Here is a 25,601-nt window from a genome sequence, read left to right on the forward strand (position 1 = left end):
TAGATAAGTAATTATCTTATAGGTTATACTAATAATTAGTATAGCTTATATTATTCCTATATATATCTTTTAAGCCTAACTATACTGCCTTACCTAACTAACTATACTATATTATAAAGTAAGCTAAGTATACTAGTTAACTATATAGCCCTTAGTAATAACTAAGATAGTTAATACTAGTAGGGTACTATATAATACTTTATTTAAAATAGTACTTTCTACTAGATCTTATAAGTAGTATTATTTACTAGTATTATTAGGGTAATAGTAGTATAAACTATCTATACTAATTATACTATCCCTTATCTAACTATACTATATTATAGAGTAAGCTAAGTATACTAACTATATAGCCCCCTCTAATAAATAAGATAGTTAATATAAGTAGGAGGCTAAATAATAGTTTATTTTAATAATATTTTCTACTAGATATTAAAGTTATACTATTTATTAGTATTATTAGGGTAATAGTAGTAGTATAAACTATGCTATCTTTACTAGCTATACTAACTATATATAGATTATACTAACTATAGGACTCTAGCTAATAGTTTTAATACTATAGGGCTCTTAAGTAATATTTAAAATAGGCTAGAGGATTTAGAATACTATTCTAAAGTATTTCTTAAAGTATTATTAGATTTAACTATACTTTAAGTAAGTTTTAGTATATTTAGTATTAGTAGACTAATAATTTATATTAGGGTCTAATAATTAAGAACTAACCTAATAGTACTATTTATACTTAAATAGTATTTAAAGAAGCTTAGAAGATTTAGAAATACTATTATAAAGCTTCTATTAAAGTATTATTAGATTTAGCTATAGTTTAAGGAAGTTTACTAGTATTTAGGACTTTTAGTAGACTAATAATTTATATTAAGGTCTAATAATTACTATATCCCTACTCCCTACTAATAATAATCCTAACTTTATAACCATGATATAAAATTAATAAAAATAAATAAAAATAAAAGGAAAGAAGTTTTAGAAATCTTAGGCTCTATACTATTAGTAGAGGAAAAGACATTCTGCTATATTACTATTTTGGGTGTTAATACTTACCATGATTTTCCTCTATAGCTAACCATGCCTATTAGATCTTTTATTATAACCTAAGGCTATTAAGTCCCTGCCTCTCTAATATTTAAGCTAGTTAGGGTCTGTGGTGTGTTTCCTACTATAATATTTAATATTAAGAGTTAGTTAAACTTCCTAAAGCAATTTATACTATATAGTATTTAATTTATTATACCCTAGGATCTATCTCTGCTATTCTCTGCTAGTTAACTACTTTAGGAATAGGGTGATATAGTCCCTAGACTATATCTAATACTTACCTAAGGCCTACCCTCTGTGGTAGCCTTCTATATATCAACCTAGGTATATAGTAACACGTGATGTAATGATCTAACTAGGATCTAATATAATCTAAAGGTATAATAATTAGAGTTGCATAACCAAACCGCAAAAATCGAACCCAAACCTCACTAAACCCAGAGTGGTTTAGGTTTAGTGCCTAGCCTAGGGAACCGCACCAGTTTTAATTTCTCTTGGCACCAAATTGAATCCATTAGGGGAAACCATTGGTTATGGTTTTTGCAGTTTTTGCGGATTAGGTGAAACTGCCCAATCTGTTTTACCTAGATATCAGTCATTTCTAGGGATCTTCTAATATTTTTAATATCATTAGATAGCCCCTGATCTAGGCTATCTAATGATAGAAATATTAATTTACAATACCTAGTGGTTGCTGAGATATAGAGGAATAATCATTTTCATCATGGGGTGGTATGAAAGTGGTGTGGATATATATATATATATRYAACTAATAGYTRAYAACCACYATGGTTAAAAAATCATTTTTAACCACCCCCCATTCAGCCCTATAGATATTGAATTAAAATTTTAGATATAGATTAGTATGATGATAATTATAATATATTTCATATAAAAATAATAATTTTTGATTAGCATAGTGATATTATAATAGATAATATAGTATTCAATGAGGCATTGAAATTCAAAAACTATCAAAATTCACTAAGGGGTAGTGGTTTAACCAACTTAAAATTAAACTAAATCTAACCATGGTTAGTTAGTAGGGGCCTAGCTAGGCCTAGCTAGGCCTAGTAGTAGGTTTTTGTAGTGAAACCACCACCAACCCAGATCAGATCTGGGTTAGCTGTGGGTTCTAAAATTTGAACTTGAAATTACAGTAGTTTAGTGCCAACTGGTTTTGAACTTACCTGAACTCACACCAAATACAACTCTAGGCTAGATACTATTTCTAATAAGGTCTAGCATGCCCTGACTATAGTTCTAGTCTTTATCTAAGTACTTAAAACCTTATTTAATACCTATATCTATATTAGCTACAATCCCTAACACTTCTAGGTATCTACTATAGTTATTCTCTATAAGGTAGCCCCCTAAGATTTCTACCTCCTAAAGTCTTACTATCCTATTACCCTACTTAATACCCTAGGCAAGGTCCTAGAGTTAATAATTATAATCTATTCTCCTAGGCACTAGAGGAATATAGCTTGCTCCTAATAGGCCACCTAGGTAGCTAGAAAGGTATCTCTATTAACTATACTATCTAACTAATTATTAATATAATCTACTATATGTAGGGATATAGCTAGAAAGTTAGTATACTATTACTAGATATCTCTAGTATCTTTAATAATATCTCCCTCTAGTATCTACTATATAATATCTAAACTATGTAGCTAGATGGGATTACTAACTAGTTATAATCCTTCCTATTAAACTACTATACTAGCCTGCAGCTGCTAGGGTTCCTAAGTAAATAGTTTATAACCCTAATAGGGATCCTGCAGGGCAGTCCCCTCTTATTAATCCTTTTCTTAATCTTTAATACCCTATTAATCTAAATGCTATTTAATCAGGTTAGTAGTATAAAAATAATATTTATTAGCTAGATAGATAACTCCTGTATACTTACTATTAGCTAGATCTATACCTAGAATGTCACAGTCCTAGAGAAGTGCCTAGAGAAGGCAGACTACTAGGCTAGTAGGTATACTACTAGATTCACCCCTAATAAATTTAAATTAATCTATTTTACTAATCTAAAGGAACCTAATACCTCTTATTAACTGACTCTAAGAGGCCCTATTAATATCTAAGAACTAGGTAAATATAAAGGCTATAATTAAATATCTATCTACTATAGGGAAACTACTATTTAACCTATTAAATTAGCTAGATACCTTAGTATCTAGCTTAATAAAACCCTTTCCTTTAATACCCACTGTACTAAGGTGATTAACTATATAAATAGTAGCCTAGAGGTGCTATAAAACATTACTAGATTAATCTAGGGTACTTTACTAGAGGCTATATATATAATCTATTATAGTATAGTCATCCTATAACTACTATATAGAGTTATAGTATAGTTTAGCCCTACTAGCAGGCTAATTCTAGTAGGGAAATAGACTAAGATTATTAATAAATTTACTAAGATCTAGAAGTATACTACTATACTAATTAATAGTGCCTTCTAGGGAACTACTATAGCTATACTTGATATAGAATTATATCTATTACTAATCTACCTATAGATATAATAAATTATTAAGAAAACCACTATTTAAATCTAAATAGGGCCATATTTTACATACCTATAAGGACTTATAGAGAAGCTATAATTAACTAGGGAGATATAGTAGAGTAGCCTTACTCTACTAGAGGAACTTAGAAAGAGGGGTAGCCTACTAGCCCCTACCCTAAGATATCTAGAAGAATAGGAAATATAGAAAGTATATATACTTCTCCTGTAGGAGCCACCCCTCTATTATATAATTATAGACTATAAAGCTATACTAATAACCTATAATAAGATATATAAAGAGGTTAATAACTAGTACTTAGTTATCTATACTAATAGTAGTAGCTACTAGAGCTATATAGGTGCCTTAGCTATCTACCCCTATAACTAATAGATCTACTAGAACTATCTAGGTATAGAGATAGACTTAACTATCTATACTACTAAACTAGATAGAATCTATATAGCACTATATATTACTACTACTATAGTATTAAGCCTATACTTACTTATTATCTTTACTAATAGCTAGACTACTATCTAGATAGTACAGAACCTATACTGCCCCTCTAGCTAATATATTTTAGATAATATATATAAGGAAGTAAGGGCCCTAGGGGTATATAGACTATCTCTAGATAATATAAAGATATACTAGATCCCTGCCTATATAGGTGTGGTAGGGAATAAGGCTATAGATAAGATAGTAAAGAAGGCTACTATATAAGAGGAAGTTAAAATAAGTTTAATAAAGTAACTAAAATAATTAATTATCTAGCTTACTATAGTAGCTAAATAGGCTATCTACTAATAAACCTAGTAATGCTAGAAGAAATAGTAGAAGATAGAGAAGAGGGCTAAGCTAATATAGTAGCTAATTAAGGCTCTCTATAAGAAGAATCTAGGGCTCTATAAAGGCCTACTAAAGCTATATATATTAATTATTATCTAGATATAGACTATATAGATTAGTCTATAATACTTTCTCTCTAAGATTAAGGCCTATAACTTAGACTAGTATAGCTATAGAGAAGGGTCCTAGACCTCTAAGTATATTCTCCTATAGTATTTACTATATATAGAAGCCTGTAGGAAGATGATTACTAAGCTATAAGATATAGAGGGAATCTAGGGGAAACTATTAGACTATAATATACTTATATCTAACCTATAGGTGATCTACTATATTACTAAATTTATACACTAAACAGGCCTGCTTAGCCAGTTTTACTATACTAAGATAATAGAACTAATAGAACTAATAGAGTAGGACTAGGAATATAGAAGCCTCCTGCAAGGCTTTAGAATAGATATAGAAGATAATAGTTAGATGGACTACTAAATAGCTACCTAGGAAGGATCTTCCTAGGTATAGAATTATAGTATGCTCAGAATAACTATATAGAATAAGGTGGGATAGGTATTTAATATACTAAGATAGTATAGGGAAGGTATATAGCCTGGTGGTAGGCTACTTTAGTTATTTTCTACTTCTAATATAGCTATATACTAATTTCTTATGTCTCTCCTATATTTATGGATTAATTATAGGCTTTAGGCATTTAGATACTAGATTCCTGCTTCATTAGCAAAGCACCTGCATAGCTAATTACTTTAATAGATAGGCTACATCAGGTTAATAGAATCTTGATTGATTGATTGATTGATTGATTGACAGCTTGCCTCCACTTCTTTTGCATCCATTTCCCCACTCTTGTTACAGATACCAATGATCAACTCCCTGGTCTTGAGCAGCTAGCATGCTGAGATACCACAAAGCTATAAAAATAGTGAGTTGTGGTTGGTGAGCTGTTCCTCCTGTGGTGAATGGAATTGGAGAAACAAGCTCCAGGTTCCCATTATTATCCCTCCATTGAAACACGACCAGCTCATGATCAGTGAGGATAAACCTATATCTGGAGTGATGCTGCTTCATGTAAAAATTTACCTAGCTGAGCGCTTGGTGATATTCAGCATGATACCCTGGAATGCCATAGCAGTACTCCATTTCCAGGATGGTTTGATATCCCCAGGAGCATGATTCGGACCAGTAGCGGATGGAAGTGTAGACACAAAGTAGGCAGTGTCGGGCCGGAAGCTATTAATAACCTTTGTGAAATCTCCTGATCCAAATTTAAGGGCCGTGGACCCATTCGTTTGTCCAACTGTTGCGAGATGTTGAAATGCGGCCTGGAAGAGCCCGTCGGACTCTTGGATACACGTATTCTCCAAGCTTCTCTCTGAGAGCGGTCTCGGTTGGAACTGCTCGCGACGGGGAAATTGGCATAGGGTCTGCTGGGAGGTGCACTTGCACCAGAAGCGCCTGATATCTTTGGAGGATAGTCTGAAGGTCAAATCCGCGCCAGACCGTTGTGCTGCGGATGTCATCTGCTCCATAAGCCGTGTTGGTGGTGTTACGGCTTGGGTTGGAGGGAGGAGAGGCAGGAACAACAGGTGGTGCAGCTTGCAAGTACAAAAACAGTGATACTTGGATAGCCATTTGAAATAGTTTTGGTGTTCGTGTCTTGACTGATTTCGTGAACTACAATTTCAGACATTCCGCGAGGGGTATGCCCATTTTATACATTGATGTCGCGGCTAGTGCAGGAGAAAAGGTTGAAAGGGAAAAAGCAAATCCTCCAGTAAGACACGAACACATGTAATGATACTACACATACCCTCTTTCATTGTTCCGCTGATCTCGATTTCCCTATATGCTGGCAAGTCAAGGGGGATGAGTAGATTTGTTGTATCCTGTAGATCACGTGAAGTTATAAACCAACCAACTCGGTGATCGCCTCTTCTTCCCCATTACACTAACTTGCTTCACCCTTCCAACTCTTTCCGCGCCCTGAAGTGCAATATGGCGTTTGAAAATGTGGTGCCGACCGAGATACTCTTTAAAAGCAAGCTACATGCCTCTAAGTATGCGGCCATCTTTCTCATCGTGGTTCGTGGACACAAATGCGTCATGAAAGTGGTAAGCCTCATCGACGGAGCGTACCAATTGACAAGCCTACTAACATACCTACAGCATCATGGAAGGGGACCCAGACGCTATTATGAACCTGAAGGCCGTGAACTTGACATTCACGTCCTCGAATGCTCCGCCTACCGCCGCCTGAAAGAGCACGGATTATGCGATAGCGGACTTGTGCCAAACTTTCTGGGATCCCTGCGGAAGTTTGATCCGCACCTTTGCCAACCTCACTTAAATTCATTTCTCTATGATGAGCATCTCCCGAGCGCTATCTTTCTCGATTATATTCCAGATCTGGAGATGATCAACATCCACAACTGCACGGAAAAACGCCTAAATAACCTGATCACTGGCGTCCAAGAGATACATCGTGCTCTGGTGAGACACAGGGACCCGAAGCCAAGGAACATGATGGTAGTTAGAAATAATCCTGAAAGAGTCGTTTGGATAGATTTTGACAGAGCGGAGACATATGACGAAGGGGAAATCTCTGACGATGAAAGGCGGTCACTACGCGAGGAAGAAGAAATTGTCGTCGGATTTGCTGAATGCCTGGTGAGTTTGCGTTATACTACGACAAAAATTGGACAGAAATGCTGATTCACACATAGCTTGCTGACAGCCGCAAGGGACAATTAGATGAAGCTTACTTGTTTTATTGTACTTAAGCCATACTTTCTTCTTTAGCCATTGTTATCATTGGGATTTGGTTTTTACCTCTCCGTGAGAAGTCTCGTAGAAGGTCAGCTTACTTTCATCCAACATCCCATAATTTGCTGGCAATCAGTCTGGTCTTCGGATAGTGAAAGGGCACCTGCGCAAGCCACCATCAGACCATCTAAAGCCAATACGCGAGCCTTCTATACTTGGCGGGAGAGCCGGTGACTCCCGATCTCGTGGAAACCTGGACCCCTTGCTGCGAGGTCATGAACTGTTACGGACCAACAGAAGCATCAATCCTCGCGACGGCTGGCTATTTCAAGTACGGTGGAAACGCTGAGGTGATCGGTCATCCTCTCAAGAATTGCAACTCCATGATTCTGGAGCCGGATAGCCTCAAGCTCGCACCGTACGGAGCAGTTGGGGAGCTCTGTCTCAGTGGTCCCCAACTCGCACGTGGCTACTTGAACCGGCCAGAGACGACTGAGAAGGCTTTCGTCATGCGAGGGTCAGAAAGTGTCTATCGAACCGGTGACCTCGCCCGCTGGCTCCCGGACAGACGCGTTGAGTGCTTTGGACGGAAGGACAATCAGGTCAAAGTCAACGGGCATCGCATCGAGCTCGGTGAAATTGAGAGTGCCATTCTGAAGACCAACAAAGTCCAGCATGCCATCGCCAGCGTGATCGAGATACAAAAAAAGGCGCAGCTGGTGGCCTTCTGCGTAGTTGATCTGGAAAATGCCAACGGAATCCTACCCGCGGAGGAATACTTCAAGACGCTCACCACCGTGAGCATCAGCCTGACGTCTTTACCCCCATACATGGTGCCAACTATCTGGATTCCCATCGGCACACTGCCTCTTCTTCCGTCTGGAAAGACCAATCGTAAGAAGCTTCTGGAATGGGTGAATGCCATGGATGGCAACGAATTGCAACAGTATTCAAATGTGGATGCAGAAGGCGAGTTTGTCAACCCGGTCATGGAAGAGGAGGTTGTTCTGCAGAGTCTCTGGGCTCTCTTGTTCCACAAGGAACCCAGTGACATCGGCGTCATGAGCACGTTCTTTGCGCATGGCGGTGACTCCATCTCGGTGATCAACCTGGTCAGCAAATGCAAGGCTCAGGGGTATGTACTCGCGGTCAGCGATGTGCTTGCTTTTCCTCTGCTGCAGGAGATGGCCACTCACATGAGGCCCGTGAACAAAGCTCTGACCAAGATCAAGAGGTTGTCTGTTGCTGTTTTAGACGACGTTTATGTGACTCTCGCCAAAGCTGGTATTCATGCGTCTGATATTGAGACCATCTACCCGGCGGTCCCTGGAGTAGAGGACTTCCTGGTCTGTGGCGTAAAGGCAGCGTAATTCTGGCAGTGTCAGACTGTTCAACCTCTCCCGGACGTGATTGATTTTGATCAATGGGTCTAAGTCATGGTGGAACTCACGGCACGGAATGAGGTCCTGTGGTCCATGTAGCTTAAGGTGGACGGTGCCTGGCTGCATATTATACTCACCAAGCCTGTTCTTGACCTTGAGGTCATTCACTGCAGCTCAGAAGATGACAAACAGGAGAGGATCAACAAAACCTGGGACATGAGGTTTGAGATTAGCATGCCTTTCATCTGTTACCGTTTACTCATCCTCCCTGACGGGAGCCGGGACCTTCTCATTAAGATCAACCACGCGATGTACGACGGCACACTGCTTTGTATCTTCGATGATGAATTCAAGGGCCTTTTCAGGAAGCAGCCCGTGCCTGAGACCGTCAGCTTCCATGACTATGTGTCCTACATGCATTTGACAGACCGTCAGAAATCCCTGAAATTCTGGCAGGAACTGCTGCAGAATAATGGGGCTCCCTTTCCCAAAGTGGAGCACCCGCTTGCCTCCGCCCTGACGATGACAACAACAGACCGCAAGGTTGATTTGTTCGCTGCCAACTGTGGAGTTACTGTGCTAATTGTCTTCCAAACCGCCTTCACGCTCCTTCTCTGTCGCCTCAGTGGTCGAACCGACGTCACGTATGACAACCTCATCACTGGGCGCAACGTCGAGTTGGAGGAGGCATAAACCATTGCTGGAACCTGTGCTAACTTCCTCCCCTTCCGCAGTGCTTTCAACGACGAAACGCGGGTTTGAGAGCTCCTCAAATTGACGCAGTCTTTGTTCTGGAAGACCACGGAGCACGGAAATGTCAGTCTGAAGGATATCTACCAGTCCCTGGGTCAGAACCGAGATGAATCCGCCTCTCGTGCCCTGTTCCTGTTCCAGCCTTTCGACCAGCCAGCGTCCACGACAAACCTCGTGGAGAAACACATGCGCGGGATAGTGATGGGGCTGAGCAAAGTCCAGATGCCCATTGATTATGTACTGCATCTTGAGGTTTCCAAGGCGCCGAAGGGACATACTGTCAAGTTCAAGTTTGACCCTCAATGGTACGCTGTTGATCAGTTTGAGAAAGTCACTGAGGCATTTTTGGAGATTCTTGAGAAAATGATGTCCCATTCCCGAAGCAAAGTCATTATGATTCTCTGGTCACCAACACTTCTCCACATTTACTATTAAATATACTCTGTTGTTGTCATATTAAGCTCCGCATATTGGTGGTTATTGCTGAGTAGCTCTACCTGTGCCTGTATAGTCTAATCAATGTCAGTCACTTCCTTAAGAGCTTTCTACAGTAACTACTGTTGAACATAGATTGACAGATTGTCAACTACCTTAATCAATGACGACATGGATGGTGACTGTCCCACCATGAACAAGATAATTGGTTACCAGCAACACTTGACCAAGTGGATCACATTCCTCTTATCACTGAATGAACATTCTCATCGTGATAAAGCTCCACAGATAAGATAAAAGATAGAGATTTATGGCGACAATCGGCCCACCCCGTCGGCCACATCCGTTCTTCACCATATATAACAAGGCATCTTCGTCCCAGCCAAACATCTCCAGTACCAGTCCAAAGTCCAGCGGGCAAAATGCCAACCCTCACCCCCTTATCCCACCCCTCCAAACTCGGCGCCGTCCTAACAGACATCTGCCTCGAAACCCTCACCCCGAAACACTTCTCCCTCATCTCCTCAGCCCTCCACACCCACCTCGTCCTCATAATCAAGAACCAGTCGCACCTCTCTCCAAGAGCCCAATACGAACTGACCAAGCGCTTCGACCCCGCCGCCACCTCCTACGGCCACGGCAAGACCATCGATGCAAAGCGCTCAATCCTCCACCCGGACCTGAAGACCATCCCGCATCAGCCCCAGGTGCAGATTATCGGGCACGGGGTGATAGACTCGTACGAGGGGTTGGAGAACTTTACGCTTAAGCATCCGCATCATCGCACGTTTCATCAGACTCATGTTCCCGAGGAGGAGGATAAAACCGTGACACGGTTCTATAGGTGGCATATTGACGCGGCGCTGTACGGGCTGCATCCGCCCAAGGTGACGAGCTTGCTGGCGGTTAGGGTGCCAAATGGGAGGACGCAAACGCTGCGGTATGATGACGGGTCAGGCGAGGAAATGGAGGTCCCGCTAGGCACGACGGCCTTCGTGAGCGGGGAGCTCATGTACGAGCGGTTGTCGCCGCAGGAGAAGGAGTTTGTTGTTGGGAGTCGGGTAGAATATGCCCCTCATCCGTAAGCCCTTCTCAACCAGAACTAGTTTTGGCTGGCTGGCTAACTGTATAGGTATGTCTGGATGTCGCGCGCACGATCCCGGCCCACGGGTCTGGGTCTGGTATCCGAGAACCGCGAATTACCGCTTGAGGAGCTGCCTCCAGTTGAGGAGGATAAGATCCAGATTCTGCCGATGGTGTGGCAGAACCCGGTTACGGGGCGGCCGGCGCTGCAGATCCATCCTTCGGCTGTGAGGAAGATCCATCTGAATGATGGGACGGTGATTGATGACTTGAAAAAGGTAAGGGAAATTGTGTATGCCCTGCAGCGGCCGGCGATCAGCCCGCGGTATGTCTATGCGCATGACTGGGAGGAGGGCGATCTGGTCTTGTTTCACAATCGGGGGGTGTTGCATTCTGTTGTTGGGTCGTTTGGCGATGATGAGGTGCGTTTGTTCCGGCAGTGTAATCTGGCGGCGTCGGAGGGGCCGTTGGAGTATCGGCCTTAGTCTTATTATGATATGTACAATATTGTTTTTCCTAAAAGACGAAGCCAAGAAAAGAGGTTCAAACCGGGTATAGGACATGTTGATGTGCAATTAGTGGCACAGCCAAACAGTTGTCGGTAACACAGCGATGATCTGCTTTGATAGCTATTAAGCCAGCTCAAAAATCTATAGGGCGCTTATCCCCGCTAATAGGTGCTATTGCAAGGTCGCATCACGTTCAAGGAGATTAGGGAACGGTTGAATCCAAACGGCCCAGGGGATGGTGACAGTTCATATGCACTTCTGTAGCGCTTCACGTTGCCACTCCACTGCCTTTGCTATGGAAACTGTTGCATGTGAGTTACAGCAGCCTCTAGCGCCTCTGCCGCCGGAACCAGTGGAATACCACATACACCTAAAGATGTTCTGGAAGCGGGAGTTTGGTCTTCCCTGACACTCCCTCTGCTTCGTGGCCTGTACCGAAACCACGTTAATCCCTATGGGATTCTGTCAAAAACAATCCCCACTTGGCTGTGTTGCGGTTTAGAATGTATAAGGCTTCAGTGTATAATGAGTAACTGTAAAGTACAGTATACCTTACCACCATAAGGTGGTTTTGAAGCAGCAGGGGGTGATCTGGCAATCTGGCTTGATGCCTGCTAACTGACTTCCTTCACACTCTACGAGCTAAAGCGCCGAGCATCTCACTAGGCAACAATGTTTCAGTCAGTCATAAGTTTAGAACTTCAGACCCCTATTGAGCATTGATTCATTTATAACAATTGACATGTCTTGTTTATTATCCACGCAGAAATATCCTCTCGTCTTTATTATCTTGATTGATTTTGCAACTTCCAATCCACAATGAATGAAATTTATGGGACCTGTGACCCTGCTTTACACTCCGTGCGTGATCTTCTCCAACAGAAGATCACCTCAAGGGATGAACTGGGTGCATCCCTCTGTGTGAATGTCGATGGAAAAAATATACTCGACCTGTGGGGTGGCCACGCAGATGTGGCCCGAACTCGGCCTTGGCAGAAAGACACGATTACAGTGGTTTGGTCGTGCTCCAAGGTTGTCACCAACTTAGCAGCTCTCCTTCTTGTCGATCGTGGTCTGCTTGATGTGAATGAGAAGGTGGCCACGTACTGGCCGGAGTTTGGAGCCAACGGCAAAGAGAATGTTACAGTGGCCCACATTCTCAGTCACTCTTCTGGGGTCCCCGCATGGGAGCTTCCTATAACTCTAGAAGAAATATATGACACGAAAAAGGCTGCCGAGAAGCTTGCTGCTCAGGCCCCCTGGTGGACTCCGGGTGAGAGGAGCGGATATCATCTCACAAATCAAGGTCACCTTGTCGGCGAAATCATTCGACGGATAACTGGCAGACCGCTTGAACGGTTCGTGGCCGACGAAATCGCAGGTCCCTTGGAAGCCGACTTTCAGTACGGAGTACCAGAAGAACATTGGCCACGCACAGCGGATATCATCTCACCTCCAGCCCTGCCGTTCGGCGAGCTGGATCCGCAAAGTATTACGGCAAAGGCGATTGCGGGCTCACCATTTCCCGCTGAGGCTTCTATGACACCGGGTTTCAGAAAAACCGTGTCCGGTGCGAACAATGGATTTTCCAATGCGCGTGCATTGGCCAGAATTGGATCTATAGTCTCTCTTGATGGCATTCTCGATGAGAACAAGCGCATCATCTCAGCCAGTACCGTTGAGAAAATGCTCAGGGAGCAGATAAAGGGAACAGATATTGTCACCTGTGGTTTCCTGCGATTTGGTCTGGGCATGGCTCTGCCAGCACCGCAAACTTGTGCATGGATTCCCGAGGGACGAATTGGCTTCTGGGGAGGCTGGGGAGGATCAATGGTCATCATGGACCGTGACCGACGCATGACTATCGCCTACGTGATGAACAACATGTCTGGTAGAGGCACTCTGGGTAATGACAACACCGAAGCCTATGTCAGAGAGATTTATAGGGTCATTGACGGGCTGTGCTCCTCGTCTGCATAGATTCATAGATTTATCCATGGTTTCCTTAAACGCATCGACAGCGTAGGGCAGAGTGCAATTCTTACTTCAAAAACCGAGCTATCTGGCAAACAGGAAGGTGTATATTTAATCAAGTACTGATATAGCTATCCAGTAGCCACTGATAGAACAAATAGACTGTCGCTCAGAATATTGCCATTCAGATATTCAACTGAATACCTCAGCCTCCCCAAACACGGCTCTTTGTCCACGCTGCCTGATGAAGTTAGCATTACCCCAGCAAAGATTTTTGAACAATTTTCAAGCTACGGTGCTGGGTCCATTAATGCCACGATGCTGTCAAATACAGGGATATTATTTTCAATGGCAGCTGATGACTATGGAGGATTCACCGGGCTCAGACAGAGACTGGAACAAATCATAGGCCCGAATGAGAATTTACCATTAGTCACTCTACTGTCAAAGCACCCTGGTAGGAATGAGGGGAAAGCAGGTTATTTGCCAGAGCACCAGCCTGGGAATATACTAGGAATCAATACCTATCTTAAGCGCGCTTTGCGCAGTTGCTGGACCATCCACTTTAATTCAATTCAATCACAGAGAACCTGTACTGTTCATAGATTGCGTGCCCTTTGTGCCCTTTGCGGAACTCCGGAACTGGGGCTAGACTTTAATCCTGCTTTCTGGAGAACAGTGAGGCATTTTTCATTCCACATAAGTCTTTGGATGATATCAAGGGTAAATCAATCAGATTTTCTATTTAACACCACAATTCTGTCTATGGTCCTAAACACGTCAGAATTGAGGGCAGAAGACATTAATTCCATTTCCAGTTCCATGAAGTCCGGGTACATTGAAAGCTAATAGTAACATAGCTGAGACAGGGAATACACCATGGGTTGTCGTGATCGATCTTCTCCATCATCGAGTCCAATCCCAGCTTCTTCTAATTCCTCTGTCCTGAGCACTCCAGCATCTCTGAACCACAGTCTGGTAAGCGCTCAACTCCACAGAGCGCCCCGAAGCCCCGATTCTTTCGAACTCCCCGGAGATTCTGTTTCGATCTTCCGCCTGCAGACTTGCTAGGCCGTGCACAAACACCGGAATCTGTAGAAGTGGCAATAACTCAGTGGCAGTGACCTCTACAATCTGCTCTAGTCCCGTCCGAACTACAGTTTGGACTTTGCCATGAATATTGTCTGGATGAACGACCAGATGTAACCATATGAACAGCGCTGAGTTGTAAAACTGATATAAACGGATATAGTCGGGCTTATTTGATGGAGGAGAGCATCTTGGCTGCCATCTCTCCAATGTTTGCAAAACCCCAACAGATTCGGATATGATTGTGGAAGTCAAGCCATAATTTTTCGATTTTTTAGAGTGTCCGGATACTTTTGACCTCTTAGTTTATACCAAAGGATATAAAGAGGCTCAGATAGAACCGACCACAGCCAAGGCTCTAATTTGAATTCAGGGGACAATCTCATACAATAAAAAGGGGTTTGTCTTCATGGTCATCTACCGGCATCCTCCTCCTCCTCCCTATCCCCCTCTCCAGTCTCCTCTCGGGCCAACCGTTTTAACCTGGCTCTAATGATTGGGTCCTGTTCCATCTCCTGCCACATCCCGACATCCAGTTCAACCCCGTTCTCTCTGAGCCGATTGCCTCTCTGCTTCCAAGGTAGCCACATACCAGCCACTTTCATATTCCTCTTCATCGATTTGTATACAAGCTCTAAAGTCACAAGGACCATAAATACGAGTACCAGGGTCAGCCACCAGATTGGATCTCGGCCAAACGTCTTCGTGAAGCCATCTCTGGCTGCATATGGACTTGGTTGCCACGCATACGCGCCTGCCAGGAAGGCATTCCACACCCACCAGCCAACGACGGTGATTGAGAAGGAGGAAAGGCTGATGACGGTCTTGTAATGGGTTTCGATGATACTGCGTTGGATCCAATGTAAGTCCCAGTTCCCAACAACCACCTCAACATAGGACGAAAGAAAAGACAACGGTGTATACCTACAAGAGCTTCCAATTCGTCCAGACGATCCCCAAGCTGAAAACCAGGTCGCCGAAGGCAAACAGACCCTGGTCGGTTGGGTTGCCGAACACACCGTAGGCTGCCCAGGACAAGAGCCATACGACCATTCCTTCAGCAGTCGCACAGATCATCCAGGCAAGATACTTCCGGAGATTTAGACCAGCATTACTCTGTCCGTAGGTGTACAGCTCAGGAACAGCCAGTAATGTGTCGGCACTGAGGTCCTGCTCAAACATGCCCATGATGATCACACACAAAGAGGTAAACAGCGTGTTCAGTACTGTGAGTGACCAAGACTCGTACAACGACGTGCCAGTGTACCCATTATAACGCTGATATAGTGCCTGCATCGTGTAGAAGAACATCTCTTTCCAGAAGGTCATGAGAATGAACTTGGCCGTGCGGACGTAGTTCCAGCGGCCATGAACCAGAAGCAGGCGCTGGAGAAACCGGAATTGAGCGATACTGTAGTCCGCAACCCGCGCGGCTTGCAGCCCCTCTTTGCCGGAGATACCGACACCGACATGCTAGTTTTATTTAGCCCACTTGTTATACAATTGGGGCGGTAGCGACGAGACGAAGAAAATCTCACTTACCGCAGCCTGAATCATGGCGATGTCATTGGCACCATCCCCAATAGCCAGAGTCAGGGCCCCAGGCACACAGGCTCCGATCGCCTTCACAATACCAGCTTTCTGCGCTGGACTCGCACGGCAGCAGATGACAGAGGCAATAGATGTGATTAGAGAGTAGAACAAGCAGCTCAGCCCCGGATCCGCATCCAAGACGGCAAGGGTATGGCCATCAGTAACAACAACGCTGTTGCCAGAGCCAGACTTGATGTCGTCTGAGACAGCTCGCATGCGACCTTCCAAGTCACCGTGTGTGGCATCCAGAATGAACATTTTGGAACCTGGCTCGCAGATCCGTGCCGAGTGAGCGATTTTGATGGCCGTCTCGCGCTTGTCGCCGGTCAACATCCAGACTTGGATCTTGGCTCGTCGCAGCTTTTCGATCGTTTCTGGGACGCCTTCTTGCAACTTGTCCTCAATCGCAGATGCACCAAGGAGGTCCAGGGACTGCTCGATCAGCTCACCGGCCGCTTCGATGCGGTCTTGGCGATCGGTTAGAGAGGTCGTCGCTTCCTGGTACACTTTCTTCCAGTTGCAGTAGTCTTCTGGACTGATGAACTTATGCGCGAAAAGAAGCGTACGCAGGCCTTCAGTAGCAAAGTCGTCGACATGCTCCAGGCAGCGGCTGAGTGAGGCAGAGTGGTCGTCCACCGGGAGGTCATCGAGAAAAGTGGACAAGGGTTGCTTGGCGGTTTCGAACGAATTCATGCAGTCAGTTCTGTTTCTTGGTTCCGGTTGTCGAGTCTTTTGCTGCAGTTCAGGCTCGATTTCATCGCTTAGTCTATCGGTCTTCTGACTCAAGGAGGATGCTTGTCGGAGACGCGGTACAATCATGTTGTCTGCGCCTTTGCAAATGACCCATATCCTTTGATTCGGACATCTTACGATAATGGACATCCGTTTCCTTTTACTGCTAAATTCGACGATATCAAGGACCTCATACACTTGTTGGCTTTCATGGTTGTCCGCATCCTTCAGGAGCAGAGTAATAGACTTCGATGACCGATGAATGAGAACATAGCCGAGATCTCGGGCCGCTCGAACGAGGGCAAGTTCATCAGGCGAGGACGCTTGGAAGTCTACAATGTCATTGCGGACCTCAGGGAGGCAAGTATGACACAGGGCCATGGCTAGAATAAATTCACGCACCTTCTGAGAGAATGGAGATGCGGGGTTGATATGAATATATTCGAGGAGCTGAGTAGTTGTCCGTTCCGGTGGAGCATGATCCCGCCGGCCAGCGGATCTCCACGTTGAGAAAGATGGTCTCGGCTTATTCTCGACCAGAGGAGAGACGGATGTCTTGCTGTCTTTGTGCGTCACTGTATTCGTCATCGGAAAAGATCCAACTTTTCCGAGGCTGACATGGTCCTCCTCAAGGCGCCTCGGCTCCTCCCCGGGTTTCAAAGCCTGCTCACGCTCGCTTTTAACGTGCATGTCATGCAACCAGGCGGTGCCAGCAATACTCATCTTGCGGAATCTCATAATATTCTGGGTCAAAGTTCCCGTCTTGTCGGACAAGATATAGCTGACCTGCCCCAGATTCTCGAGAATTGTGTTTGTGTTGCATCTCATTGGCGTATCGGAGATGTTGTCGTACATCTCGACGTCACTGTTCAATAGGAGGGCTTGTCCTACCTTCACAATCTCGAGACTCACGTATAAAGCCAACGGAATAACATTATTGAATGCGATGGCAAAGCCAATGATAATGGCCTCGAAACCGACCGATGCGTTATTCAAATACCACGAATATTGTTCGGTCGATCTCTGCCACATCAGATAGCCCACTGAACAACCGACGGACAGGAGTATCACGTAGGCAATGAGCGTGAGGACAATTCGGTTGGCGGACTTTTCGATTCGCGGCTTCTTTGCTTTGGGGTGGTGATTTGCGTTCATTCGGATCTTGCATTCTTCTCCCGTATTGATCACCATACCAATGACAAGACCCGTGTTTCTCAGGACGCTGCCCCGATAGATCACCTCATTCAAAGTCAGCGGCAGAGTCTCTCCATCAACAGTAACGCTGCCGTTGAAGTCATGTAGGTTTAGATTTGGTTGCTCGACCACGAACGTCGCTTCCAAGGATCTGATCCCGTGGATTGTGCTGCACGAGCTTAGAGAGGGTAGCGCTTGTCGGCTCTTCAAGCTCGTTTCTCCATCCAGTGCCATTGTTTCGATATACGCGAGCCCATTCTCTCCATCGGCATGTAGCAGGACGATGTCAGCAGGTACCACCTCGTCCCGTTTGATTCTCATAATGTCGCCAACTTTGATGTCACGCCATTGGACCTTGGTCCAGCGCAGGTTGTCTTCAGTCATTTCATACTCTTCGATAACTTCAGTCTTTGGCTTGGACGCCGAGGGAAACGATTGGATTCCAGGTATTCTGTGGGATATTCGTCCATGTCCAACGTGATGACGGTAATCTCTTAGTACGACGGCGCTGCTCGTATTTTCCACCTTATCCAGCCGGTGTCTTCTATAGTCGTCGTAGCCTTCCTTTGCAACCTGCAAAAGGATGAAGAAGAGAAGAGGGAGGATGGTCGTATAGGTTCCAGTCGTACTCAAGCCCGGGATGGCTTGGGGGATCCCGATACAGAGGAAGTAGAAGTTGCCCAACCGCGTGAATTGGAAAACCAACTGTTTCGGGAGAAAATCGTACATGGTATATCTCGAGGACCGGATGGTATTGGAGATGTACGCATGGCCACTCCGCTCATCAATGTACGGCCTGTCTGGGACGGCCTTGAGGAGAATCCGGCGACCATCTTGGACAGAAGATAACGGCCTCTGTCGTAATATCCACCGAAGAATGTATACTCGGTACCACACTAGCGCGCGTTTGAACCAGTCTTTCTGCTCATCGTCGCTGGATGGCAGTGTTCGGATAGATTTCCCCGTGATGATGCGGGGTTTCCTAAGAGCTGCCTCGTTCACAGGTTCTCGCTGTGTTCATCGTGTCGTGGAGAGGCATAGAGGGACCATGGGATCAACATGGACAGAATGTATGCAGGGCAACATAGTCTTATGGTCTCGCTCTCGTCCGATCGAGCAAAGCGACTGCTATTTGAACGGTCGAGCTGTTGTTGTGCAGCTCCTTGTTGTCCGTCGTCCACAACTGACAGGTTCCATTCAGTATGCCCCTCTCGGAAATTGAAGCCAGTACATACAATTGATTCATGTTGGGTAGGCCTCGGCCACATACAGCACGTGGTTGGTTGGTTCGTCCCGGCATGCCCGGCAGCCCGGCTTGATGTTCTGCTAGGGGCAGTCTCCACCAATTATTATCCAACATCAGATCAGGCGCACACGGATTCCACACTAAAATGAAATTCTGGGCATTAGTGTAAGGGATAAGTTCAGTGAGGGTTAGGTTTAAGTTTAGTGGTGGTTTGGTTATGCAACTCTAGTTAAGGCGCATAAGAACAGTCATCGAAAAATAAAGTCAGCAAGGGGGGTGACAACATAACAATGCAACCAGATCTAGAACCAATCCATTATATATAGGTAGCTATAGTCTACTATGATTTTTACTATAGGTGCCCTTTTCCCTGTAAGCTATATACCACGCGAGCAACTGAAGGACAGGGATCTAACCAGCTATCGTCCACTGACCAATCAAGATAATCCCGGTCGGTCGCTTTTAATATCAGTTCTAAATCTTCATAATGATCCTGATACGTTTTGTCGGCATGTTTCTCGAAGTCGCCTTTGAAAAGATATGTTTGATGTCTGAGCCGAGTCAACCACACGCCCCAGTCTCAGGCAAGCCACAGTAGCCTCGCGCAATGGGCTGGAAGCACGTGATCTCCCTGTACTTCCCCCTTCTGAACAGTACTTGATTACAGTAGACTGGCTACATAAAAAAATCTACATAGGAATTGGAATGTATTGAGCGTTCAACGACCTCCATGGTCCTGGGTAGACTGGCTGTGGGGTGGATATAGGTTGACCCACAGCATGTCTGATCCAACCCATATGGATTATGGGTAAACCACCAGGTATCTTACCCACCCCTTATATCCACGGGGGTTCAACTATGGATACTATGGATATCTATACTATCTAGTCAGGTGACCTCTAGTATTTAGATTACCCCCTATTTTTTTAGTATTCTAGCCACACCACTAGGATATCTATATATTTAATAAGTAATATAAGAATAGATTAGTATAAATATTATATATTACCTATTATATAAGCTAAAATAGGCTTATATAGGGGAGTAGGGGTCCCCCCAAAGCTTAGGTTAAAAGGTAGTGTAGAGATATATATATCTTACCCTTACTATCCTAACTACTATCCTCTAAAATCTAAAAACTACTATAACTCTAGCCTTTCTTAGTAGATCTAATATTTATTTTATATATAGATAGATATGACTATTCTCTATCTATATATATAAAAATATCCCCCTATCTAGGCCTAGATCTAGTTAGATAAGCTTATTAGTTTCTAGAGGCAGCCCTTATCCACCCAAACAGTGGATTGGGTGGGGTGGGTGTGGATTTGTGGGTTGGGTAAGCCAGTCTAGTCCTGGGTGGAGAATCTGGATGAGAAAACACCCTAATACTTCCACTAAGAATAGATATGAGAAGAGACCAACTGCAATTACCCTACCTCCCACATTCACCGTTCTCACCCCCATTCAGGAGACCAGAAAAGCAGCAACCACCTGTTTCTCCACTGTGTTGATTTATAGGATAGGTATAGAGCTTATGGCTTCAATGTGGTTAGAAGGTAAGTGGGTGCTGCTGTCTCGCAACACTGCCTTAAGTCATGCGACCGTGGGTCAGTAATAGATGAGGTCTCTTTCAATCACCCACATTGGTCAGAACTACCTAACCAAATTGCCCTCTGGCTTTAACGGTGCTTAGTAGTCTTAAATACAACTATCAAGGACATTGATGTTGCTTAGTGTTATGTTTTTCGACTAGTCTGTTTAGGCTCCAGTGATCTGAGAGTGACTGCCTAGTGACTCTGAGAGGGAGTGTTGTGAACTGTAACTAGGTATACCATTAGAGTTTTGGATATGGAATAGGATAGGTCTCGTATAATTGATTTCTAATCAACTGCATGTTTGTATTGTATATAAACCCTCCGCCGTACGGAAGGAATTAAGAACAATCAATCTTCCTCTGAATAAACTTTTTCCTGCCTACTTCTGCCTAAGCCGTTCCATTATTAGCCCCTCAGCTGGTTATACACTCATATACAGAGGATTGTCTACTTAATCAACACCTGTCTCCCGGTCTCCCTCTTCGATGAGACGTTTCCTCCAACGAGGCTGATAGACAAATGGCAGCCCCAGAATCTAAGACCCTAACGGCATCCTGCCACTGCCGCAACGCAAATTTCTCTCTCACTATACCCAAGAGTGACCTGCCACTCAAGGTGCATGTCTGTCACTGCTCCATCTGCCGTCAAACTCACGGAGCGCTCTGTTCATTCCATGGCCCTGTTCCGTCCGGCATCGAACCGCAGTTCATCGCGCCTTCCGGACTCGAGAAGTTAACCGGCTATGCGCATCCATATTCACAATCAACACGGTATTTTTGCACTAATTGCGGCTGTCACATCGGCGACCGTGACCATGACAACGGAGATTGGTACATCTCTGTTTCGGTATTCGACGCCAACGCTAACGAGGGGTTGTGGGAGATTGGCTCACATGCTTTCACAAACTCCACCCGGGATGGTGGAATGTCTGAACTCATTCCTCAGATCAGGGGCCAGACGGTCAAGGTGTGGAATCCGCAGGAGAGTCCGGCGTCCGAGGAATTACCAGTGGTTCCAGCGAGTGAGGACGATCAATTACTTGCCCAATGCCACTGTGGTGGCGTTTCGATGACCATATCCCGTCCTCACAGGGACTACCCGGTCGGCTCTGCAGGCCGTAAATGGGTGCATCCATCCGATATGTCGAAGTGGCTTGCGCTTGTCGACGTCTGTAGGGACTGTCGCTTGCTCACTGGTACCCACGCGATTGCGTGGATATTGGTTCCGACGGACCACATCTCGCCGTCGCTACCAGGAGACCTTCTGATAGGGTCTTCGAAAAACTTCTTGTCCAGCGAAGGGACTCTAGGTTCGTTCTGCGGGACTTGTGGTGCAACCGTGTTTCGTAGACACATGAGTCAGCCAGGTATTGTTGGTATTGCGATGGGTTTGCTACGTGCATCGGAGGGTGTGATGGCCTGTGATTGGGCTTGTTGGAGGACGACTAAACTAGAGAATTTGGATGAAGGAATGAAGTATGATGAGTGGTTTACGAAAGGATTAGAGAAGGGTCTGGTTGATTGGAGGACTAGAAAATATGGTAATATACAGGATCTAGCAGTGGAGTTAGAGGATTATGAGTCTTGGTGTGAACATCAATTTATAAGGTGAAATGGATGCTCTAGTTTATGTTTATACTGTGCAGTCTCTTCAGAGTAACCCTTGAGGTGCGAGAGTAAGGAACGTACACAGCCCCAACAGTGGACCTTTTTTCGGACTTTCTCTGTTCTATCACTTCTCGCCAGGAGGGTGTGAGTACGTTGGGGAAGTAGGATGCTCTCAAGACACAGATAGGGACCTTTAGAGACAGAACGAAGTTGGAGTGCCTATGACAGGGACACGTTATGGGAGTTTATTACTTGCCTTACTTATAACCTGTGAAGGTGATTGAATGATTGCTTCATGGGCAGGTCTAAGGTTTGGAACTTCACACATTGTCATATTGATAACAATCTGTGCCAAGAGACTGCCCGGTGCTTCTGTTATACTGAGGTTAACTGAGCATTTACTGAGGGTGGCTATTAGCAGCAAGAATGGTTAACAAACTCAATGTATTCTATGCATTTCAGGGTATATTTTTGTGTATACTCTCTGTCTATGTCTTCTTGGGTTATCTCTAACATTATTTAAGGCGTCAAATTTGTATTGGACAGACGGAACGCCCGACGCGTTGGTCAACCACAGCACACCATCACTGGATTCAGGCATGCAGTGTATCCTTGGGGGGGACAAAGTTCTCAAAAGCTGCATTCTGAATGGCACTTATGGCAACAGGGAGTCCTCGCCAATTCCGACTCGCGCGACACTGATCTGCGCCAGCTCAGACACAGTAGGGTAAGATTGACTGTAAGTGGTAATCTGAACTATCGATGGGTCGCAGCTAGAGATCCCGCGGGATTCTACTTTCTCTCTTCAGAGCACAGCTTTGCAAATCTTGCAACCTTCTGAATCAAGCCTTGAAGACAGCCCATATCCCTCCCGGCCACTGTAATCGTAGCAAAGCTCGACCTGCTGCTATGCACCCACGCCGTAACTAACAAACAGCCATCCTTCAATTCCTCCTTGAACACCCTCTCAAAATGCGCCCGTGTGCAGTTCAATCGCCGATTCGCCAGGGCTGCAGCCTCGACGAACCCACGCCGAGTAAAATGCCCCCGCAACGCGCGCCCAAGTGATAAGTCCCGGTGATACGCACATTCAGATCAACCACCAGTTGAGTCCCGTTCTCATCTGTCATGACGTCCACGCTAGCAGGTCCGAAGTAACCCTTGTCGTGGAGAAACTGTGCCACGGTGTTGATTGTCCTTCGGTAGTGGCTTTCCAGCGCGGATTGCTCATTATATGAAATGAACCCGCCGGACCAGCGGTACGCATCGTCGACTTCCTGTCTGGTACAGCAATTGAAGAGTGCCCGTCCGGTTTTCGTGACGAAGAACGTGAGCCCGACGGTGTCGCCGGTCACCATCTCCTGGAGAATCAAGTTACAGGGGCGAAGGTGCTCGTTCGATGGTGTCAATTCAAGGAGCATGGATTTTACCTCGTCACGGAATAGTGTATCTACTGCCGTTTGGTCGCTTTTGGTGCGTATAATAAACGTGTTTTGACCTATACTTGTCACGCGAGGGACTTTGAGGATAAACGGTAGGCCGTGGTCGCGGATTGGCTGTGTCATGCGAGTGATTTCTTCATGGAGGTCGCGGTCAGTAAATGGATGACTGGGGGAGAGCACGGTGTCGATGACGATGGTTCTGGGTGTCGGCAGCCCCGACTCTGCAAGTCCGCGTTTGGAGAGGAGGTTATAGTGCGCACTGGGGTCGATGGTGTGTGGGAGATGGGTGAGCCAGTCGAGCGGGACTGTGACGGCGAGCCGTGATTTAGGGCTCAGGACGAGGTCTTGCGGATGGCGGGTGTATATAGGGAGAGGCCGTTGATGGGGTGGCAATTGATTAAATACTTCGAGTATATCGCTATGGTGACGGGGGATGGTGGTGGCATGGCCATGGTCAGGGTCGAGGTCGAGGTCGAGGTCAAAGACGATGATACGCATCGGACCAGAGAAGAAGCCGAAGCGCTGTGCAGTAGCATGAAAGAGAATCTGCGCTAGCTCTTCTTTGCCATGGGCCGGACATAATGGTGCCTGGACGGGGTATCTGGTGAGAGCTGGTGTAGAAGACGTGGGTTGGGTGTTGGGGGGTGGCGCATAGGCGTAGACAAGTGATATTTCTTCGCCCTCATTGTCTATGGCGTATAGGTCGTGGAGGGTGTAGTCAAGAATGACGGATCCGGGGGCATTCATGGTGAGATGGCTAGTTGGAACGGGAGGGATCCGTCTGAAGGTTTATTAGTACTGTCTACATTCGCTGACCGCTTCTTTAGTTGACATGAGCTGTCACCTGCATGTTGGATGATGCCGGGTTTACGGGTCAGGATCAGTCGGGCGTGGATTTGGCATATGTAGCTACGCCGGGAATTACTTACAGTGGAAGAGAAGGCCCGGGCTAAAGGCAATTCTAAGCCGGTACGATAGATCCTTTTCCTGCCAAAGCTGATACCTCCTTGTTTCACCCATGATCAGCCCTGGAACCCGCACTTGATGGGCAGAAGGCACCAAGAAAATAGCATTCAGACTCTCTCAAGTGTATGATTTCTCTACCTTGCTTGACGGAAGGATGTGGTTATATACCCCAGAAGATTGACTTGAAGTGATTAATTAGAGGCTTGATCTGGAGGCGTTACATCCCAACTCGTAACTGCCATCTTAGATCAGCTGTTCCCCACAGGCATTTTCCCGCGGTACCTGGAGACGACTCTAAGGTCGATGTATGCTGACCGGTATCACCAACTGATGGGGGCAATCTGTGAACATTCACTCCCCTTGGAGCCATGGAAATGGCTGGTGGCTACTTCATCTGTGTCCAACTGTCAGCTCCATTGCGCGCAAGCGAACTGCAGGAGCAGAAGGTGAGAGTGGCAGCTGGCAATTTGTTTCAGGTCCAGGGTGACCCATCTGCTGGTCGTGATGACTTTGACCGTGGCATCCGACTTTGCTTTGCTTGGGAGCACGAGAATAATTTGGCGGAGGGAGTGCGTCAACTTGCATGTGCAGTGAGCATTGCATTAGGGCTGAAGGGGATAAGAAACCATCCCATGCAGGGTTCTTCCTAACCAAGAGTAGCAGTTCAACTTCTGGCTACCCTTTACAACTCTAGCATGGCTCCTTATAGCATGGTCCTGGTCTTTGATACCTAACAATACCATCCTGCCTGCTTATATTCAGATAAAATCTTCACAACCCCATAATG

At 45.3% G+C, this 25,601-nt stretch overlaps 8 protein-coding genes across 8 annotated transcripts; 5 read left to right on the top strand and 3 right to left on the bottom strand.

The window, feature by feature from the left end:
* Positions 1-5,524: 5,524 nt before the first annotated feature.
* Aspvir_003599 (uncharacterized protein) lies at positions 5,525-5,977 on the bottom strand (the record flags this gene model as incomplete). Its single annotated transcript, XM_043266850.1, has 1 exon — positions 5,525-5,977. The coding sequence occupies one exon, from the start codon at positions 5,975-5,977 to the stop codon at positions 5,525-5,527; it is 453 nt and encodes a 150-aa protein (XP_043122785.1).
* Positions 5,978-6,443: 466 nt separating this feature from the next.
* Positions 6,444-8,581, top strand: Aspvir_003600 (putative PKS/NRPS-like protein biosynthetic cluster; the record flags this gene model as incomplete). Its single annotated transcript, XM_043266851.1, has 3 exons — positions 6,444-6,560; positions 6,615-7,115; positions 7,439-8,581. 3 exons carry the CDS (start codon positions 6,444-6,446, stop codon positions 8,579-8,581), a joined length of 1,761 nt encoding a protein of 586 aa, XP_043122786.1.
* A 246-nt stretch (positions 8,582-8,827) lies between these two features.
* Positions 8,828-9,781, top strand: Aspvir_003601 (putative hybrid PKS-NRPS biosynthetic cluster; the record flags this gene model as incomplete). Its single annotated transcript, XM_043266852.1, has 3 exons — positions 8,828-9,270; positions 9,328-9,349; positions 9,377-9,781. The coding sequence occupies 3 exons, from the start codon at positions 8,828-8,830 to the stop codon at positions 9,779-9,781; spliced, it is 870 nt and encodes a 289-aa protein (XP_043122787.1).
* A 422-nt stretch (positions 9,782-10,203) lies between these two features.
* Aspvir_003602 (TauD/TfdA family dioxygenase) lies at positions 10,204-11,349 on the top strand (the record flags this gene model as incomplete). Its single annotated transcript, XM_043266853.1, has 2 exons — positions 10,204-10,862; positions 10,914-11,349. The coding sequence occupies 2 exons, from the start codon at positions 10,204-10,206 to the stop codon at positions 11,347-11,349; spliced, it is 1,095 nt and encodes a 364-aa protein (XP_043122788.1).
* Positions 11,350-12,192: 843 nt separating this feature from the next.
* Aspvir_003603 (serine hydrolase domain-containing protein) lies at positions 12,193-13,353 on the top strand (the record flags this gene model as incomplete). Its single annotated transcript, XM_043266854.1, has 1 exon — positions 12,193-13,353. The coding sequence occupies one exon, from the start codon at positions 12,193-12,195 to the stop codon at positions 13,351-13,353; it is 1,161 nt and encodes a 386-aa protein (XP_043122789.1).
* A 1,496-nt stretch (positions 13,354-14,849) lies between these two features.
* Positions 14,850-19,152, bottom strand: Aspvir_003604 (uncharacterized protein; the record flags this gene model as incomplete). The annotated part of the gene is made up of 4 exons (XM_043266855.1): positions 14,850-15,282; positions 15,365-15,909; positions 15,979-18,966; positions 19,144-19,152. 4 exons carry the CDS (start codon positions 19,150-19,152, stop codon positions 14,850-14,852), a joined length of 3,975 nt encoding a protein of 1,324 aa, XP_043122790.1.
* A 2,166-nt stretch (positions 19,153-21,318) lies between these two features.
* On the top strand, positions 21,319-22,148 carry Aspvir_003605 (GFA family protein; the record flags this gene model as incomplete). The annotated part of the gene is made up of 2 exons (XM_043266856.1): positions 21,319-21,924; positions 21,975-22,148. The coding sequence occupies 2 exons, from the start codon at positions 21,319-21,321 to the stop codon at positions 22,146-22,148; spliced, it is 780 nt and encodes a 259-aa protein (XP_043122791.1).
* Positions 22,149-23,395: 1,247 nt separating this feature from the next.
* Positions 23,396-24,595, bottom strand: Aspvir_003606 (uncharacterized protein; the record flags this gene model as incomplete). Its single annotated transcript, XM_043266857.1, has 1 exon — positions 23,396-24,595. One exon carries the CDS (start codon positions 24,593-24,595, stop codon positions 23,396-23,398), a length of 1,200 nt encoding a protein of 399 aa, XP_043122792.1.
* Between the last annotated feature and the right edge of the window lie 1,006 nt (positions 24,596-25,601).

The sequence above is a fragment of the Aspergillus viridinutans genome, assembly GCF_018404265.1.
Source record: "Aspergillus viridinutans IFM 47045 DNA, scaffold_2, whole genome shotgun sequence".
NCBI classification, from domain to species: Eukaryota; Fungi; Ascomycota; class Eurotiomycetes; order Eurotiales; family Aspergillaceae; genus Aspergillus; species Aspergillus viridinutans.